The following is a 20,905-nucleotide window of genomic DNA, read 5'->3' as shown; positions in this document are numbered from 1 at the left end:
GCAAATCTGCAAAACTGACGAAAGTGGTATTTGACCACACAGTCACTTCCTAGTGACGATTTTGCATCAACAGGTAATAAGGATGATTCTGTAACTCCCAGTATCTCTGCGCATAGGCATACGATGCAATTTCTATGGTAACTTTTCACCGACTTGCAGAGTAGTGGTTGCACAGCAAAAACCGGGCCTTTTTTTAAGTGCCTGCGAAGAACTTCCGCCTTCAAAACGGGACTTGAAATGGCCTCGAATCAGAAAAATTAAGTCATATACTGCCCTCTCGTCACACCGCGAAGGGCGTCTCAATCTGAGAGAGTGCACTCTTGCACTTTCAGCTGTGTTACCTGCAGAGATTTCTCCCAAACTCGAAAAAGGAAAGCAACACTGGTCCTCTTACCAAGACACTGCGAACTTGGTTTGCTTTCTTGAGCTCCTTACCACGAACCAGGCTCTAAAACCATGTAAAGATAGTAGGAGAGAGAAAAGGAGTCTCACTTGCGGCTTTCTCACATACACAATTCGAGAATACACACAAAGGTGGAGGCTGAAAACAGTTTTCCTCTTCTTAGTTGTGTAAGCCAAAAGAACTCTAGTACAAAGAAATAGAAGAACCCTATATGTGGGTCTCAAACCAAACTCAGCTAACTAAGGTGGCATACTAACTGAGCCACGAACTAGAGTAGATAAGAATAGATGTCATCCAGCTATTATTCATGGGCGGTGTACCAATCGCATCTGTAGCTAATAAGTCGGTGACATAAATGCACAACGGTCACCCTGGCATATCATGAGTGGAGCTCGTTATCTCAACAAATGGTACTAATGATTGGTACCATGATGTAAAGGGTAAGATGACCTTGATGATGTAGTAAATGGGATGGCCTAGCACTAACTTGGCATAGGATTGATGTGTGTTTTGTGAGACACATGGTTGTGTGACATGTATTGTATTGATGGCATGGCAATTTTTCCCTCGAGAGTAATGTGCATCACATGTGGGATGAAACATGATACCTACAAATGGCCCAACTATCTTTTTGTGAGTTGAGTTATTTTCCCTTGCATGCAAATTTCGATGGAGTAATATATTCTCTCTCTCTCTCTCTCTCTCTCTCTGATTGAGTATTAGCTTTGAGCTTCAAGTTTTTTTGCTTAGCTTAGTATACTACTCAGCAAAGGGCCTTAAAGAGCCCTTTGCCTTGCCCATAGAGGCTTGTATGAGCTACTTCGATATTGTAATGTCTCATAGGCCCGCGAGGCCTCTCAAAGACGATAATACATCCCTCTCTCTCTCTCTCTCTCTCTCTCTCTTCCTTCTTTTGTTGAGACTAGTGTAAATTGCACCATGAAGATAGGGTCCATGGGACAAATCCTAAGTGTAAGCCTAAGTGATAGAGATGTGCATATTTCAATTTCTTTGTAAACGATGTAGTCTATAACTAGTCATCTTGTGCAATCTTCTCTCTCACTCTCTCCATCTCTTGTAACATGGTATCGGAACCTCCCTGTGGGGTGTACCCTCGGGGGGGTCACTATGTATAAATCCCATATATCGCGTGCGTTCAAGGCCTATTTGTAAAACCCCTTATTTGTGAAATTTTCATTAATAAGATGTACCCATTTTCTATTCAATATGTAATTTTTTTTCCAAATCCTTTTTATGGCACCCTTCTGTCTGTGAAAATGTGAGAAAAATGAAATTAAATATATCCCTATGTTGAACTCATGTGATAGTCACATATATTATTGAGCCCCCCCCCCCCCCCCCCCAAGGTGTACCCCTCCCCTTGAGGCATTGTAGACTGTCTATGGATAGAGAGTTGATGCCTCTTTCAAAGTTTGTGGATGTTAGCGTTGCCCTTTAAGAAGGCACATCTATTCTTATGTAGTAGTAAGTGAACATAATCCCCTTCTTCAACATTCATTGGCGTACTACTTTAGCTTTGCTTGAGATTACCTATTAGCTTCACCTCCCTATTGTTAACAATCTTCTAAGAAACACATGGTGCTAAAACACATAATCCATTGCAAACAAAGACATGACTACATGGTCAAACTAAAGGACACAATAGATCAATTAGCATCCACTGGCCAAGAGATCAAGACTACAATATTAGTACATACAATTAATGGTCTAGCTAAAGCCTACGATCAGTTTGTGATAGCAATGGACATCATGGAGATTGTAATTGCAGCTTAGTTTTACACTCCCTTACCTTATCTAGATCTACTAGTATCGTAACGCATCTATGGGCCTAAGCTTTTTTCCTTCCATCACATCCCAAATTTCCCTTGTTACGGGATCTTCAATTTTCATATTGGATCATGGGTCCCATTAAGATTTCCAACCTCACTGATTTAGCATAGCTAAGCTGGATGCCATGGTAGGGTGGTGATACCTTGGAAAACTTGCTTCTATCTTAACGGGCTACAAACAATTGTCACAATCTCATGAGACCGATCCTCTAATAGATCCTCTAGGGCTTTGATGCCAAGCGTCACCTATTGATTCTTATACTAGGTCTAATACCATGTTAGAAAATCTAAGCATGTAGTTTGAAACCAACTTAGAGATTAATTGTAAGTGGATTGGCTTGCTAGGCCAAAAACACAACGAGCAATAAACTAGATATAGCCCACAAGATCATGTATTATTATGGATCCTATGCCATGCATGTGCACGAGCATGTATGAAGTACAGAATCATAGGCACCGATGCTCCCCAGTGGCACCCCGACCTCTACTCCTCTTATTTTTGCACCTTGAACGACATCATAGGCCTTGTAGAGGGTGACAAGCCCCTTTTAGAGATGGATATTGATGCACGCTGGGAGGTTGTTGGAGACCTCATTGAGAAATGGTGGCCACCTTCAGTTTCGAGCCAATAGGCCCTCTCACTACAATTCTTCCCTTCTCTGGTTGAGTTTCCACCTCCCTCCTCAGTTCATGTCAAGCGTGGCCTTGCTTTCCGCACCCAAGCTGCCACAGCCTCCACTATTAACTTGGGTAGGACCTTCCACTGATGTCTCCCTCTTCAATGAGGAATTTTAGCTGGAACATCCAAGGATTCGGCGAGATCCTCTTGCCTTAGAAAGCAGGTCATTAGGAACCAGCTTCACCCTCAGACACTCATGGACTAATCAACATCCTCCTCCTGCAAGAGCACTGGCTCATCAACAGACACTTGTACCAGGAAAGGTAAACTCTTACCGTGGCATGTTTGGTCCAATGCCCTTGGATCACGAGGCAGAGTATGCACTTCAGTTTTGTCCTCCTCGCTTCCCTTGTTATTGCAAATTAAGTGTTAATTCTAGCCGAGGCTCAGAAATCATACCCCTCCTTGGGGCTCTTAGATAGGAGTGCTCAATCTCTATGCAAAATCTGAGAAGAGATGGAGTTCCTTATGGAAGGAGGTCTCCACTTGGTTGCCACAAGCTGACTCTAGGATTGAAGGAGGGTACTTCAAATCCTAGAAGGAGGGTACTTCAACATGGTAGAGAAACCCATTGATGAGAGAAGCCCAAAGGAAGGCAATATCCACCCCTTTGAGACAGTAACATGAAAGGATTTTATTCTCAGGGTCAAAGGCAAAGACAAATGGTTGGAGGACGAGTTCCGAATAGCGAGGCTAGCCTTCAATACTCTTGGTTGAACAGGAGACTCACAGGGACGATTCATATGAGACAATTCATGCCAAGATTGACCACTTCTATATCGATGACTGGTCATCGGATAGAGGAGGTCACACTTTCACCTGAGTATGCATCCCTATCATCAGAGACTTTGTACAACTAGCTCAAGTCCCATCTTAGAACCTGCACAATGCAAAATGAATCACCCACATGATTAGACTTGAGAACTTTAGATCCCACTCAGGATCTACACACAGACATGCACATGTAAACCACACTCAAACCTAGAATAGAGAGCAAGGTATGTCAATTGATACCGAATAAGAACATCCAAGAGAGGACCCAAAATGTATTATAGAGTAGTGCACTCACAAACACACATGGACAGTGCCAGAACTAAGGCTACAAAGTGTTGCCCTAATCTATGGCTCTCTCCTGCTACATACCTTTTGATGTGACATCGAGTCCTATTTACTACCTCCTCCTTCCTCCTACGTGCTGCCTACTCTCTCTCCCAATCTCTCTCTATCTCTCTTTCTTCCTCTCTTCCTCTCTCTCTACCCCTTCCTCTCCTTCCTCCCCTTCATCTCTCTCTCCCTTGCCCTTTCCCCTCTCCTCTTTTCCCCCTTTTCCTGCCATCTCTGGCGCTTCACCAATTCAGTCCAAGCTTGCCTCTTTCATTGCATAGGTATTAGAGCTCCAACCCTGGTACCTCTGTTTTCCCTTTCCCTTGCTTGGCTCATTTGCCACGCAACACAACAACAGAATCAACACAGCAAGGCGTGACACTCCATATCTTACCAAGCGACACACAAGTACTATAACTAGTCGGAGGCCACAGGCACACAGAAGCAATTGGATTCAAGAAGCATGGAGTGATAATAGGCTTCATGTGCTTGTAACAAGATTGAGCGCAGCAAGATTTGGCTGTGTAACCGGGCATGCAATTGACAAGACGTGCGATTGACAAATCAGCAGTAGCAACAGCAGCAAGCATCTGTAACCAAGGCATCCCAAAAATTTATGGGGTTTCCTGTTGGCCGACACCTTATTCACCAGCAGCGCAGCGGTGCCTAGTGACAGAGGCGAAGTCCGCCGTATTCTAAGGTGTAAACCTTAGCCACACTCTTCGTCGCCGTCCATCTGCATGGTTGTGGCTTCCTTCTAGTCCCGGATTCCTAACAACCTCCTTCCAAGAAAACCAGTTCCGTTCCGTCAGATCCCTTCCAGTTCCGTTCGCCCAACAAGCCCCGTCACTCCATTTCGCTAGCCCCTTCCGTTGCCATTACCCCCTACCATGACCTGCGCTCCGTGACCTATCGTGACTTGCTCTCCGTGACTGTAATGAAGGGGATCTCCATGACCCCGTGCCTCGCCTTGATCTTCGTGACCTCATGCCTTGCCGCCATCGCCTCTCGTCGCCACGCCTTCGCCGCCAACTGTCACCCCGCCCCTGCAAACCAGCCTTCAAACTAACAGGTGTTAGTTAGGCTACGATTAGGTTAATTGATTTGGTTGGGTTAGTTAAATCAAGTTAGGTTGATAGGTCTGGCTACTTAGGTGGAGTTTAGTTAGTTAGGTTAGTTGGTCAATTAGATTAACCCAACTAGGATTCAGTTCGTGGATTAGGTTAGGTTAGACCTTATCATTGTACTAACTATCATAGAGGTCTTAGGTTAGTGCTGTCCTAGCAGTCTTAGGTGACAGGGACCACCCCCCTCCCCCTAGAATTTTCCACTTCTTTTAAAAAGGGGCTTTCCACAATACTATTTTGACTCATTCAGGCCCCGTTTTGAAGCTTCTTCGACGACCTCTCTCTCGAGCCTCTCCATAGACCTTTTCATGTTTCCACACACACTCAGGTGCTCACTACAATAGGGATTTGCTATCCATTTCTCTTTGTCTACATTCGAGCTTCTCTCTCCAAGGCTAGTCACCGTGCCATCGAAGTGTGCCCCTCGTGATATATTACATGATAGTGATGAGGCTACTCAATATGAGCAAGTGGAAGAAGGATGGATCGTACCGCATGTGCATTGATTACATGAATCTAAATAGGACCACTATCAAGAACAGGTTTCCAATCCCCAAGAAGGATGACCTGTTGGATGAACTCAAGAGTGCTCAGTTTTTCACGAAGATAGATTTGAGGTCTAGGGTGAAAAAAGGAGATGAGCATAAGACAACCTTCCGCACAGAACGAGACTCGTATGAATTCAAGGCGATGCCTTTTGGATTGAATAATGCACTAGCCACCTTCCAGGCACTGATGAACAAGATATTGCAGCCACTTCTTTTCACATGCATATTGGTTTTCTTTGATGATATCCTCATTTACAGCAAGGATACACAAGAGCACATTAAGCATGTCAAGCAAGTGTTAAAAATTTTGAGGATGCATAAGCTTTATGCAAAAGCCAACAAATGCATTGAGATGCCTTCTTCAATTGCTGACATGGCTGTGAAAAATCAGCAAGCACGGAATGACTTGGAGAGGATGGATGCCCTTTTGCAATTGGCAAAAAAGAATATGTAGGATTCCCAAGCAAGCAGAAGAAATATGCGGATGAACGCGAGATTATGTGCATTTGCGTCTCCATAAGAACCTTTATGCCTCACTAAAAGATAATACCAACACAAAGCTTGCTCATAGGTATTACGGTCCTTACAAATCATCCACAAGGTTGGAGAGGTAGCATATCACTTGGAGCTACCCAGACCTCTAAGATCCATGATGTTTTCCATGTGTCTTTGCTGAAACCACATGTTGGACAGCATGTCCATGTTCTTCCTCAATTGCCACCTATGGATGAAGAGGGCCACATCCTCTATGTCCCGGAGCGCATTGTGGGTTTCAGAGACCATGTACTCCGAAACAAGGCCTAGTAGAGTATCTTATCAAGTGGCGGGGACTCCCCAAGGATGAAAATTCATGGCAGCCAGAAAGCATTGTCCAAGACCACCCCTATCTCCTACCGGATTGATTAGTAGTTGCTGTTTGCTACACTTTTGGACAGCCATGCTGTGAAATTTTGAGGGCAAAATTCTATGGTAAGGGATGGCTGTAATGAAGGGGGAAAAGGGTCAAGTTAGAGGCCCTATAGGTGGAAAATGTGGAGGGACTATATAAGTCCCCATCCACCCCCTACTAAGCACCTTTTGATGTAATATCTAATCCTATCTACTACCTCCTCCTTCCTCCTACGTGCTGCCTACTCTCTCTCCCAATCTCTCTCTATCTCTCTCTCTTCCTCTCTCTACTCCTTCCTCTCCTTCTTCCCCTTCATCTCTCTCTCCCTTTCCCTCTCCCCTCTCCTCTTTTCCCCCTTTTCCTGCCATCTCTGGCGCTTCACCAATTCAGCCCCGGCCTCTTTCATTGCACTTTCTGCCTTTATGGTGATCTGCTCGGTTCCTGAGCTCTTCAAGTAGGCTAAATTCCACTGCTGCTTCTGGTGCCTGTCACACCCTGCTGGAAGTCCACAGATCAGCTTCTGGAGGCTGGAACAGATCTTGGATTCTCTGCCCTTGCTGCTGCCCTTCAGAGTGCCCTGGCATGCATCCTGAGGACCTGTTTGGCAGCCTGCAGTGGGCTGGAATGGCCCACCACAATGTGTTAGCAACTGGACCGGGTCCAACCTTGTGACCAACTGCTGCCAGTTGACCCCTGACCACCTTCACAGATCTTGAACAATGCACAGATAAATACAACAGCTAAATTGTCTATTGCAATTGCTCCAAAATGGACTACCTGATACGAATGTATGCTCAGTGTCCCACCAATGTGCTGCCTAGATGTGGACCTGTAGCAGGCTAGCCTGCATGCTCACCAAAGAGCTTCAGCGGGCTGGCTGTAATGATGCCTTTCTGGCACTCCTCTTCTCCCTGGTGGAAGACCTGCAGCCTTGAGTGCCCAACACACTGGATCCCTGGACCTCCCTGTTGCTGTAACTGCAGTCCAACTTGTAGGGCTCAGAAGAGGAGAGCCCTACAAACTAGGGACATGTACACTGAATAGCACAATCAGCCATGCCACTGCATCATGCAGAGGATACATGTTATATGTTTGCTAGCAGAGAATCAGCCATCGCAGAGGATACATGTGATGTGTTTGCAAGTAATACATATAGTGAGCCATTTCTTGGATCTAGCTCGAACACAGAATTTGCAGCACGTGCAGCACGCTCCACATCAGTGTGGATTCTGCATGATGAAAGCAAACTCAACCATGCTGAAGGATCATGTTCAAATGGCATACTCATGATCAGGTCCTCTGCTTCTTCCACTAGTCCTCTTCGCCCAAGAAGATCAATCATGCACAAATAATGCTCCACTGAGGGGGTTATGCCATGGTCTCTTTTCATAGAGGCAAAGTATCGCCTCCCATCAGCAACCAGACCTGCATGACTGCATGCAGTAAGAATGCAAATAAAGGTTATCTTGTCTGGCTCAAAGCCTTCAACCTGCATTTGACCAAACAGTTGCAGTGCTTCCTTGTCATGCCCATTCTGGGCACACGCAGCAATCAAGGCATTCCAGGAGACCACATCCTGCTGTGGTGTCTCTGTAAACACTATCCATGTGTCTTTGCTGAAACCACATGTTGGACAGCATGTCCATGTTCTTCCTCAATTGCCACCTATGGATGAAGAGGGCCACATCCTCTATGTCCCGGAGCGCATTGTGGGTTTCAGAGACCATGTACTCCGAAACAAGGCCTAGTAGAGTATCTTATCAAGTGGCGGGGACTCCCCAAGGATGAAAATTCATGGCAGCCAGAAAGCATTGTCCAAGACCACCCCTATCTCCTACCGGATTGATTAGTAGTTGCTGTTTGCTACACTTTTGGACAGCCATGCTGTGAAATTTTGAGGGCAAAATTCTATGGTAAGGGATGGCTGTAATGAAGGGGGAAAAGGGTCAAGTTAGAGGCCCTATAGGTGGAAAATGTGGAGGGACTATATAAGTCCCCATCCACCCCCTACTAAGCACCTTTTGATGTAATATCTAATCCTATCTACTACCTCCTCCTTCCTCCTACGTGCTGCCTACTCTCTCTCCCAATCTCTCTCTATCTCTCTCTCTTCCTCTCTCTACTCCTTCCTCTCCTTCTTCCCCTTCATCTCTCTCTCCCTTTCCCTCTCCCCTCTCCTCTTTTCCCCCTTTTCCTGCCATCTCTGGCGCTTCACCAATTCAGCCCCGGCCTCTTTCATTGCACTTTCTGCCTTTATGGTGATCTGCTCGGTTCCTGAGCTCTTCAAGTAGGCTAAATTCCACTGCTGCTTCTGGTGCCTGTCACACCCTGCTGGAAGTCCACAGATCAGCTTCTGGAGGCTGGAACAGATCTTGGATTCTCTGCCCTTGCTGCTGCCCTTCAGAGTGCCCTGGCATGCATCCTGAGGACCTGTTTGGCAGCCTGCAGTGGGCTGGAATGGCCCACCACAATGTGTTAGCAACTGGACCGGGTCCAACCTTGTGACCAACTGCTGCCAGTTGACCCCTGACCACCTTCACAGATCTTGAACAATGCACAGATAAATACAACAGCTAAATTGTCTATTGCAATTGCTCCAAAATGGACTACCTGATACGAATGTATGCTCAGTGTCCCACCAATGTGCTGCCTAGATGTGGACCTGTAGCAGGCTAGCCTGCATGCTCACCAAAGAGCTTCAGCGGGCTGGCTGTAATGATGCCTTTCTGGCACTCCTCTTCTCCCTGGTGGAAGACCTGCAGCCTTGAGTGCCCAACACACTGGATCCCTGGACCTCCCTGTTGCTGTAACTGCAGTCCAACTTGTAGGGCTCAGAAGAGGAGAGCCCTACAAACTAGGGACATGTACACTGAATAGCACAATCAGCCATGCCACTGCATCATGCAGAGGATACATGTTATATGTTTGCTAGCAGAGAATCAGCCATCGCAGAGGATACATGTGATGTGTTTGCAAGTAATACATATAGTGAGCCATTTCTTGGATCTAGCTCGAACACAGAATTTGCAGCACGTGCAGCACGCTCCACATCAGTGTGGATTCTGCATGATGAAAGCAAACTCAACCATGCTGAAGGATCATGTTCAAATGGCATACTCATGATCAGGTCCTCTGCTTCTTCCACTAGTCCTCTTCGCCCAAGAAGATCAATCATGCACAAATAATGCTCCACTGAGGGGGTTATGCCATGGTCTCTTTTCATAGAGGCAAAGTATCGCCTCCCATCAGCAACCAGACCTGCATGACTGCATGCAGTAAGAATGCAAATAAAGGTTATCTTGTCTGGCTCAAAGCCTTCAACCTGCATTTGACCAAACAGTTGCAGTGCTTCCTTGTCATGCCCATTCTGGGCACACGCAGCAATCAAGGCATTCCAGGAGACCACATCCTGCTGTGGTGTCTCTGTAAACACTATCCTTGCATCATCCAGGCTCCCACACTTGCCGTACATATTGACCAGGGCTGTCTTGACAACGACGTCTGACTCCCATCCATTGACAGCCACGGTAGCATGGACCATCCAACCCTTTTCCAGGGCTGCCACACTGGCACATGCATCCACAACGCAGATGAAGGTGGCTTTGTTTGGCTCTAAGCCTCTCGCCTGCATTTCACCAAGCACTTGTAGGGCCTCCTTGCCGTGCTCATTCTGGGTGCACACAGCAATCATGGCACTCCACGAGACCACATCCTGCTGTGGCATCGCCGCAAACACTGTCCTCGCATCATCCAGGCTCCTGCACCTGCCATACATATTGACAAGAGATGTGCCCAGGATATAATCTGACTCCCATCCGTTGCCAGCAACTGTCGCGTGGATCACTTGACCCTCCTCTAGATCTATGACTCTAGCACATGCATCCACAATGCAGAGTAAGGTGGTCTTGTCTGGCTCATAGCCTTCAGCCTGCATTTGACCAAACAGTTGCATGGCTTCCTCACCATGTCCATTCTGGGCACATGCAGAGATCATGGCATTCCAGGAAATCACATTCCACTGTGGCATCTCTGCAAATGCTGCCCTGGCATCATCTAAGTTACCAAACTTGCCATACATATTGACGAGGGCTGTTCCCACAACAACATCTGACTCCCATCCGGTGCCAGTAACAATAGCATGGAGGGATCGACCCTCTTCTAGGGCTGCCACACTAGTAAACGCATCCATGACACAGACAAAGGCTATCTTATCTGGCTCGAAACCTTCGCCCTGCATTTGATAAAAGAGTTGCAGGGCCTCCTTACCATGCCCATTCTTGGCACATGCAGAGATCATGGCACTCCAAGAGATTGCATTCCACTGAAGAATCTCTGCAAACACTGCCCTTGCATCATCTATGCTGCTGCTCTTGCCATACATATTGACAAGGGCTGTCCCCACGACAGCATCCGACTCCCATCCATTGCCAACTACAGTAGCATGGATCAGTCGCCCCTCTTCTATTGCTGCCAAACTGGGACATGCATCAACAACGCAGATGAAGGTGATCTTGTCTGGCCTGAAGCCTTCAGTCTGCATTTGACCGAAAAGTTGCAAGGCCTCCTTGCCATGCCCATTCTGGGCACAGGCTGTGATCATGGCACTCCAGGAGACCACATTCTGCTGTGGCATTTCTGCAAACACTGCCCTTGCATCATCTAGGTTCCCACACTTACCATACATATTGACAAGGGTTGTCCCCACAATAACATCCAGATCCCATCCATTCTCAGAAACAATAGCATGCATGATTCGACCCTCTTCTAGGGCTGTGGCCGTAGCACATGCATCCAGAGTAGAGATCAAGGTGATCTTGTTTGGCTCGAAGCCTTCAGCCTGCATATGACCAAACAGTTGTAGGGCCTCCTTGCCGTGCCCATTGTGGGCAAATGCAGCAATCATTGCATTCCAGGAGACCACATCCCGCTGTGGCATCTCTTCAAACACTGCCCTCGCATCACCCAGACTCCCTTTCTGGGCATATGCTGCGATCATAATGTTCCAAGAGTACAAATTCCGATGGACCATTTTGTCAAACACAGCACGTGCATTCTCCAAGCTCCCACACTTACTGTACATTTGGACAAGCAGGTTACTCAAAAATCTATTGCAATCATATCCACGCGTGCTCATGTGTTCATGCACACCTTTGCCGTCAGACAGGGCCTTGGCACTGGCACAATGCCTCAAAAGCAAGGCATAGATAGTATGATCTGTCTCTGGTCCCAGTTGACTGAGGACATCAGCATTCATACTTTCAGGACCGCAGTCTTGATTCCTATGATGGCGCCCATCTAGCATCAGCATATAACAGGCCTTGGTGGTTCCTAGCTCTTTACCAAGCTTCGACATACTGCGTGATCGCTTGGTGGCCATCCACCTCAAATAGGGGACGAGCGACGACCTCAAGTCCTTGCCGTTATGCCTACCAAAGTCTATTCGCCTATCCTTAGCCTGAGAGCCCGACCAATCTGAGACATTCGCCCCTGTAGGCATGCAACAGCCTACCCTGTACGATTGCCTTCTCTCCAAAATTAGGGGCTCAATCGCAAGATGAGGCATGCCTGATGCTGATGATGAAACACAACAAGGCCGTAGCACGATGGGTTAATATGTTGCGAGAAGTGGGCAAACGAAGGCACCATGCCTGTAAGAATCAAATTAGAACTTGATCGGGCAATCTAAAGAGGCTGAAACTTTGCGCGATTTGATCGACTTCAAAAGAAAATTTGCGAACACCTCGGTGTGCAGGAAGGATATCGAAAGGGTGATCGGTCTGTCAGGACAGTTTCAGGGAATCCAAACAATTTGCTACGGTGTGGGAGGAACAACGTAGTGCAATCACTGGGAACCTCCGATTGAACATCCCGACCTGCAGCGCGGCATGGAGAGATGTTTAAGGTTCAATTCTTCTAAAGCGACCGTTTAAAATGCCAAGACACACGAGTTGGGATTCCGGTTGAGTTCTATGTTCATTTCTGAGATTGCATTCCGTTAAATTGCTGCCTATCAGATGCTATCAGAGTTACGGGCACATGGCTGCCGGAGTTGGCCAGATAGGTGGAGGCACTCTGAGCAGATAGGTGGGGCTGGGAGCTTCTGATTGGTCATCTGTGTAGTCGGATAGGCACCGGCAGGCAGCATTAGACCTTCCGACTTCCAGCCGATGGAAGACGTCAGCATAAAACAGTCAAAACGCCCTGCAATCGGAGCAAAAAGAGCACATGTGCCCAAGATGAGAGCAACTTAATGCAAAACTCACCTGGATATTGGCGTTCATATTCAATGGCTTCATCCCTCCTTGGCCGGTTTGAATTTTGTTTTCAACCCCCAGAAATAATGGCAGCAGGGTGTACACTCTTAGGCTCGATTCACACCACCCACCCCGCCTGTTGCCGCGCCTTGACTGCACACCCGTACTTAGCAACTTGCAAGGTGCCGCACAACTTTTACCTCATATGGGGGGACACCCAATCATCCAATCTTTTGTTTATTGTAGAAGCCAATGTTTAAACAAGCTAGGAGGGAAATGCTCGGGATCGGCATATCTCGTCGAGAAGTGGCCGGAAATCTGCATCACAATCAAGTGTCAAGGCTCCCAGGGAGGTGACAATGGAGCCACAACTGACACGTGTTAGTTGCAAGGTGAGTTTTATGGTTTTGGTCGATTAGTGGCCTTATTTTGATTAGTTTGTGTGTTCATTAAATGTGTCATGTGCGTGTGTTGATTGTGTGAGTGGAGTGGAGGCAAGTGGCACATGCTTAGTTGTGATTGGCTAAATGTACAAGTGGGTGCAAGTGTTTAGCCACTCATTGTTGTGCTGTCACATTCTCTAAATGGTAGGGATCGCATGGCTTGTTCGTGTCTTATTCTGGTCCTTGTGTTTGATGGCCTTCGTGTCTCATGCTCTTGTTTCTATTGGTTCGTCGTCTGTGTGCATCTGATGGGGTCCTTGGCTGATGCTCCTTCTTTCTCACTGTGTTTGAGTCAAGTGGATGTCGTTGGTGATGTTGTTTGGGCAGTGTTCCTGGTGATGAAGTTGATGTTGGGGGTTTGCCTTGCTGGTGGTGGTAATTTGGTTATCTGTTTGGACATCTGTTTGGACAAGGGGGGCGATATGGTTCTTGAGAAGTTTGTGTCTCCTTCAGAAGGTGTTGGGGATGAGGATTTTCGTGATTATGGAGGTGCATTTATGTAGTCGTTTGTTTTTTTGTTTTTTGTAGGTATGAAGGGTTTTGCTTATGTTGGTGTAGGGTCTATTGTTGGCTTTTGCCATTGGATTGGTGTTTGGAGAAGGAAGTTAAGAAGGGTGGTTTGAATTGGAGCTAAAATAGGATAATTGGGTGAGGCATAGCTTTGATGCATGGCATGTTGTCAGTTCTTGATGTGTCTATTTTGATTGAGGAGTTGAATATGAAGTTGTTTGATGATATGTTGAGCAGGTTTATTCTTTGAGTTTGTAAGAGGAAGGGTGAGGGTGGTCTTTATCTGCCAGTGACTCTACTGGCTTTGTTTAAATCATTCAACATGATTCATTGATGTCATTGCTTTGAATTTCTATATAGCCTTCATCAATGGGTTACATGGAACATGATGCAACAACGGCTCAATGAATTCGGGAGTGTCCTGTCTGGAGATGGGAATTGTGTTTGCAAAAAGTCTCCCATCTTTCTAATGTTGTTGGATCTTGTCCGCAATCGCCTCCCGATTATGATTTTAAAGTAGACCAATTCTTGAAAGACACAGTCCCATTTATAACCCAGGAGGATGATAGCGGAAGTGAGAGAGGGAGAGAGAGAGAGAGGAGTGCACATGATATAGCTACTTGTACACTAAGTGTATTGACAATGAACATGAAGATATACATGTGAACCCCTTAGAATTAGGGTTAGGGTTTGCCCCTATGCCCTATGTGGATATTGCAATTTACACTATCTTTAACAGAGGAGGTACTCATGCTTCAATGGTTGTTCTTGGAGGCGGAATCGCACTTACCACCATTGAAGCTTAGCTGAAACCTGAGCAAGGTCTACCTCCGCTCTGTATAGGGTCAAAAGCTCTCGAGCTAAGTGACGTGATGGGCATTCCTGTGGATTTTTTCTCGAATATTAGTGGAACCTGTGCAAAAGTGATTTAACGGCATTGCTGAACCATTTTTCTAGGGAAGGAAGGTTGCCAGTGTCCATGAACCAGGGAGTCATAAAGCTCATCCCAAATTCTATTAGTCGGACAAGCCAAGTGATTGGTCCCGCTTACAATGCTTAATGCGACTTATAAAATCCCAGCAAAAGCAATGGCTATGTGCATCAAATTTATACTGGCTTGGGTATTGCATGCGCGGTAGTATGGGTTTGGAACATACATGATGCTATACTCAATATGTTGCTTGCGATTGAGCATGCAGTGGCTTCTAAGAGCACTTCCCCGCGCATGCTAGTGTGGCTATCTCAACCCCACTAGTAGGCAAGCCTCACAGCCCCATGGAGGGCTAGGGTTGGGTGAGGATGCTAGGCTGACATTGTAGCTCTAGCTCAGCATCCTAAAATTTCAAGATTCTGGCTCCGCCTTGCAATGCCCAAAGCTCCTCATTGGCCCAAAAGTCTACTAGCTATGGGATTGGATGTGACAACCTACAACCTGCATTAAGTTGCATTAAAGAAGACCTTCAAACCTTCACAGGGTTGCATTTCTAGAAATGCTAGCTGGGCAGCAGCCTGCTAAGTTTGCTACTGAACTTGGACCTTAAAAAGGTCCTATGATGGCATCGGTTGGTCTTTTATCGTCAAGGTGATGTCAAAGCTTAGCTTTGGGAGTGGTTTTTGTAACATGACAAGAGCTCTATTCACTAATGCTACTGCCATTGTTTCTATCAATGGATATTTCTATAATGATTTTCCTCTATGTCGCTCAATCTGCCAAGGGTGTCCACTTGTGCCACTATTATATGCCATCGCCATACAACCTCTGTTGCAACAGATTGATCATCACATAAACAGAGGACTTTATTTAGTTTGCCACTACACGATGGAATACACCTCTCTGCTCAAATTTTTGCAGATGATAATTCCAATTTCTTGAAGGCTGAAAAGGCCGAGCAATGTTGATAAGCTATTACAATTGTATGGGGATTTTGCCACTATCTCGGATTCTAGGATAAATAGCATGAAGACTACAATTCTTTGTTTACACTACGATCGTCCGCCAAACTAGTTGATGCAGTATGGTTTTACACACACAAAGGTGGGAGAAGTGTTTCGTTACCTAGCTTGTCCAGTAGGTCTTGGGGTATCCATGAAGCATCGTATGGATTGGCTGCTCTAAAAGGTAAGAACCTGATTCGACAAATGGCACACAAGACAACTTACTCTACTTTGCAGGATCACACTTCTTAAGCATATATTGTCTCCAATGCTTGTCTTTGCTTCTATAGTCCTCCCCTTTGCGCAAGGCGGCTTCACTGCGGTGGATTGCTTGGCAAAGATATGGTATGGCATCAACAATGGCATGCTTTCCCATGGTCATATGTAACCACTCCAAGAGGCTGGGTGTTGAGCCGTTCAAACAGAAGTGCGACAACTTATACTCCAAATGGGTCCTCAAGTTGTATACTTCACAACCATGGACTGTCCTAGCCAGATATTGGATAGAGCAAGCAGGGGTACTTGGATTCTTTGATGATATGCTCAAGTGGCAAGAAGTACTCCTATCATATTTTCATATCAAACTACATTAATCAAATATTGTTGAGAAGCTAATCCCCATGTGGAAATATGTGCTTCACAATTTCACGATTAGCTGGCAGGATAAGCAGTTCAGGACGTGCCTTACCCATTTTCCCCGTGACACTATTGTATTTGTCATAGATTTTGTAAAAAAATTGGTCACCTTTGACCAACCAAACTAGGCACACTTCTGCCACCCCGGAGCCTACCCGAAAGCTTACCAGTAGATTATTCTTTCCAAGAACAAGATGAGATACAAAGTGCTCACTGATACAACAAGTAGATAACAATTCTTGTGCATATCACGTACAGTCATTTGTTTGATTCTTCCATGCCTAATTCCAATCTGCTTGTTGACTTATAGGAGTCCAAGTCAGTGCAATCTCCTCCCTCACCTCCTTCATCTTGCCTTCTCCCTCACCACTCCACCCTTGTGGCTCCTCCCTTGGTGCACGACTCCTCACGCTTGACTCCTCCTGCGACCTCCTCCCTCATCACTCCTCCCTCAGCATGTAGCTCAAAGGTAATTACAATTCTCCTTCCTCCCTCGCCTTCGTCCTCCCTCCTTTTGAAATGTTCCTCCCTCGCCTTCGTCCACTAGAATGTGCATCTATTTGTGAAGAAACCACCATTTGTGCTGGGTGCAAATGGCTCCTGGTAGATCAAACAGCCCAAGAGGGCTTGGTGGTGGCTGAAATGCTATTTGCACTGAGCACAAATGGCTCTTAGCAGAGCCAAATGGCCGCAATGGCCTGGGGCTTGAAAAAATGCCATTTGCACTGAGCGCAAACTATATCTTGCAGAGCCAAATGGCCCAATAGTCCACAGAGCTCTCGAGTGGCTGGCAGCTTGGCCATTTGCATTGGGTGCAAATGGCTCAACCTAGAGCCAAACGGAGGACATGCACTTACTTTAGCACCCATACTTAAGCTAGCCGAATTCGACCAAGTGTTCCTCGTGAAAACTGATACTATTGGAGTAGCTATTAGAGGTGTTTTTAGCCCTGAAAAATGGCCCATAGCCTATGAATCTATGAAACTAAAAGAAGTAGAAAGGAGCTATTTGACCCATGATCTAGAGTTTCTTGCTATTGTATGTGCCTCAAACATTTGTGGCATTACTTACTAGGGAGAAAATTAAATTTATTCATAGATCACCAAAGCTTAAAATGGATATTCACATAGCTTGACTTGTATGCTAAGCAAAGAAGATGGAATGCCACCATTCAACAATATGACTTTGATATCAACACAAACCTGGACGAGATAATGTAATAGCTGATGCTCCAAGTCTATGCTATATCAATGCTAAAAAGTCATGGATCCAAGAGATCAAGACTAAATTAAGGGATGATCCTTACTTTGGTCCAATCCTAAGAAAAGAAAGACCCATGGGTCCTAAGTTGAGGCATTATCAATAGCGGGGTGGTTTAATGTTTTTCAAGAAATGCATATGTGTTCCTAATATGCTCCAAACTAAGGAGACCATCCTACATGAATTACATGATCCACCCATTGTTGCACATTTGGGATTTAGAAACCATATGGAGCCTGTTAAGAAACATTTTGAATGGCCAGGGATGAAAAGGTGTGTAAGAGATCATAAGCATAATGTTTGGGGTGTTAGAAGGTAAGACTAAACATATAAAGATCCCAAGAAAACTTAGCCCTCTTGACATATTTCTATTAAAATGGGAATGTGTACCCATGGAATTCAGGATCCAAAATGATCGATCCCCAAATAATGAGAGCTACGCAAAATATATAGCAACAACCCCTATAGCAATATTTAGCATGGCTTTAATTACTCACCCTAGACATCCTATTTTGAAGAAAATATCAAATGTCCGAAAGTCTTTGAGGATTTTGATGCAACAATTTTGAATTCTAAAACAATGTTGAGCAAAAACTACTACAATTTGGTTGGGATGGAATGATTTCTCTAAATGGTCATGTGAATTTGGGTTTAAATGGTATTAGTTTGGTTAGATACCTTCAATGACTTATAGATATCTAGAGATGTGCAGAAAAGCATGAAAAATGGAAAGGAAGCGAATTATCTTGTGCAAGTAGACTGACTCAAATGGAATGGTTCTTTCCTAAAATGTTGCAAATGGAGTCCAGCAATGGACTTGGAGCTCGCTATTCCTTGCGATATCATCAGAGATCAACGGAGACTATAATGTTAGAAGGTCTAGAGGTCACCTCTGGAGCAGTGCTTTCATCTCAGATATCTTCCTTGCAGGGATGTTTTTATTGAACCCATGCTTATATATTAATATCAAATCTTGGCGAAAGTTTTCAAGATCATTTTTTTAGTTTCACAATATTAGTAGAATGTAGTACTTTTATATATATATTCTTTGGAATTTTGAAGGGAAAAATGTAAATCCTGGCAAAACTTTAAATTTTTTTGCATAAAAGTTTCAAATTCTAGCGAATATTTCAAACATTTATTTCTATAAGGGCATATAAACTTTCGATGCCAATATAAAATTTTAGCTTCTTAACAAAACTAACTTGAAAAAATCATCCATGCTTCCTTGGAGAGGATCAATGAGGAAGAAGTACCCAATCCTCCTACATCAGAAAAAAGTAAGGCATCTGAAAAAATGAAGGGACCAGTAGAGACTAGAGGTGGAAAACATGAACTTCAAGGTAAAGGTTATGAAATAGTTCAGAATGGTAAAAAATTATTTATGATATCGTATTGTTCATGTGATGCTATTGGGTATTGAGGTTGATAATTGATTGATTTTCTAAAATTTAACATTTGCTTGAAGGTAAAGAGGCAGGAGATATCCGCCTTCCTAGAGAACTAAGTAACCAATATGGAAAGCACATCAAGGTGCACTTGTTGCAGCATGTCATGGACACACTCGTTGTCAAGAAAGATACGGAGGTGCCTTTGATACCCTTGTGCAAGCTCATCATAAATGAGGCCATCGGGATGGTGGGAGACAATGTAGGTGTCCTGGCAGAGATATTTGACTAGTAGGGGTGACTTGTTGGTGTCACTTGGGCGTCCAGGTTAGTTGGAGCTCACTTGGATAGATGGGATCGAAACGTGCAGGCCCTATATGGGAATTGGTAAACCATTAATTTGAGAATGAACTAGATATGAGACCAAATTGGGTCAATCTAAAGGGAAATAAATTTCTAGTTTGGGATGGAAACCATCGACTCAAGGCATGGTTAGAGAGGATAAACACATGTACATTCTTTTGCATTTAGTGTATGTAAATTTTATTTCTAGCATGTGTTTTTCTTTCCCCCTTCTAAGTAGGTGAGAAATTTGGTTTTGGGAAATCGTTTGTGCAATCAAATATTTGAAATCATGCTGGAACATTCTCTCATAAAATGCCTGTCAATAACATACTAGGCGATATGAAGAGCTCACTAGTTGCGGAGAAGCAATCGCAAATGGCTATGTTTGTATGGCATCTAGTGTACAGGTAATGAATGTTGGATGCTCTAGTCCATATGGAAAGTCACATAATAGTATATGATGATGGATTAATAGTTATGTGAATGGCCTGCAGGTGGTTTTTCAAGCTGGTGGGAGAGCGTGCTTTAAATGAGATGCCAGTGGAGTGCCATGCTTGGTTGATAAGGAAAGCGCCACTATGCATGTTTCCTGACACATGGTCATAGTGCCCTAGTGGGTTGTCAGAGTGGGAGATGCAGAGATACCCTTGGTGGTTGGATTATCCTCTCAATAAGGTTCCTGAATCAGAGAAGGAGCTACACAAAGGTAAATATGTGTTCCTCTCGGTTCATTGCTTGAGTGTGTCGTTCATATTTCAAGGAATGCATTGGAATTAACATCGTTTTTATGCATGGTTTAGAATTGGTCATGTGGAGGCAAGTGCCAAGCAAGAGGACAAGGGACATTGGTTCCACTACCAAGGAGCTACGTACCAAGAGAAGGAATGATGGGAGAGTGTCGCAGGCAAGCAGGGTGTTGCAATTTGGTATTGTTGTTAAAGGAAGGGGTAGTCACGAAGATGAGGGGGGAAATGGATCTGATGACACAGAATCAGAGAGGGGAGATGGTAAGGGAACAAAGGTGCTTCCAATATTATGTCCGTAGATGGCATTGCAAGTACTTGCTTGACATTGGTTTTCTACTGGGTGCTGCAGAGGAGGCTATATATCATACGGTAGTGAGAGTTGACTGGCTGGATGTGCACTTGTCACTAGTGGATGAAAAGCGGCACCAATATGTATTCAATAGTTTGCAAGCGTATTTTAATCAAAATGGCATGAATATGATTATTGATATGAATGTGATTTTTCTTCAAGTCTCATGTGAAAGTAAGGAATTTTCTTAAGTTGCTAAGCCCTCCATCCATCACAATTGAAGACAAAGAAACAAAGTCAGCTGCAAGCATTATGTGGGCAGACTTTCCCACATCATCTATGGTTGAGTGCATCTTTGGAGTGGAGATTCCAGAGTGGAACTAGTTAAATATGGGTCTTGTGGATGCTATTCCATCATTTGCATTCCACTGTAATCAAAGATAGAGGGTGGCTCATTAGTACTTGCTTGCTAGAACATATGTGTTTTGTTCATTTGGGG

At 44.9% G+C, this 20,905-nt stretch overlaps 1 protein-coding gene and 1 long non-coding RNA gene across 2 annotated transcripts; one reads left to right on the top strand and one right to left on the bottom strand.

The window, feature by feature from the left end:
* Positions 1 to 7,088: 7,088 nt before the first annotated feature.
* LOC147890637 (pentatricopeptide repeat-containing protein At2g33680-like) lies at positions 7,089 to 12,097 on the bottom strand. Its single transcript, XM_087390335.1, has 6 exons — positions 11,278 to 12,097; positions 9,560 to 11,067; positions 9,290 to 9,447; positions 8,816 to 9,134; positions 7,751 to 8,134; positions 7,089 to 7,301 (listed from the first exon to the last, which is right to left on the bottom strand). The coding sequence occupies exons 1-6, from the start codon at positions 12,095 to 12,097 to the stop codon at positions 7,089 to 7,091; spliced, it is 3,402 nt and encodes a 1,133-aa protein (XP_087246461.1).
* Positions 12,098 to 19,690: 7,593 nt separating this feature from the next.
* On the top strand, positions 19,691 to 20,369 carry LOC147890636 (uncharacterized). The gene is made up of 3 exons (XR_015542685.1): positions 19,691 to 19,778; positions 19,866 to 20,077; positions 20,172 to 20,369. It is a non-coding gene; the product is annotated as an uncharacterized LOC147890636 (long non-coding RNA).
* The last annotated feature ends 536 nt before the right edge of the window (positions 20,370 to 20,905 follow it).

Source organism: Dipteris shenzhenensis, chromosome 19 (genome assembly GCF_047967505.1).
Source record: "Dipteris shenzhenensis isolate YYH24624 ecotype China chromosome 19, Dip_SZ_1.0, whole genome shotgun sequence".
Classification (NCBI taxonomy): Eukaryota; Viridiplantae; Streptophyta; class Polypodiopsida; order Gleicheniales; family Dipteridaceae; genus Dipteris; species Dipteris shenzhenensis.
This window is presented reverse-complemented; position numbering and strand designations above follow the sequence as displayed.

Bases quoted from the DNA above. Each gene is read 5' to 3' on its own strand.
- LOC147890637 (XM_087390335.1), bottom strand. From the start codon at position 12,097: ATGCCTACAGGGGCGAATGTCTCAGATTGGTCGGGCTCTCAGGCTAAG. The intron at 9,135-9,289 runs GTGAGCATGCAG...AGATCTGTGAAG, and splicing joins CAGCCCGCTGAAGCTCTTTG to GTGGTCAGGGGTCAACTGGC. The intron at 8,135-8,815 runs GTGAAGCGCCAG...GCGTGTGCCCAG, and splicing joins AAGAGGCCGGGGCTGAATTG to AATGGGCATGACAAGGAAGC.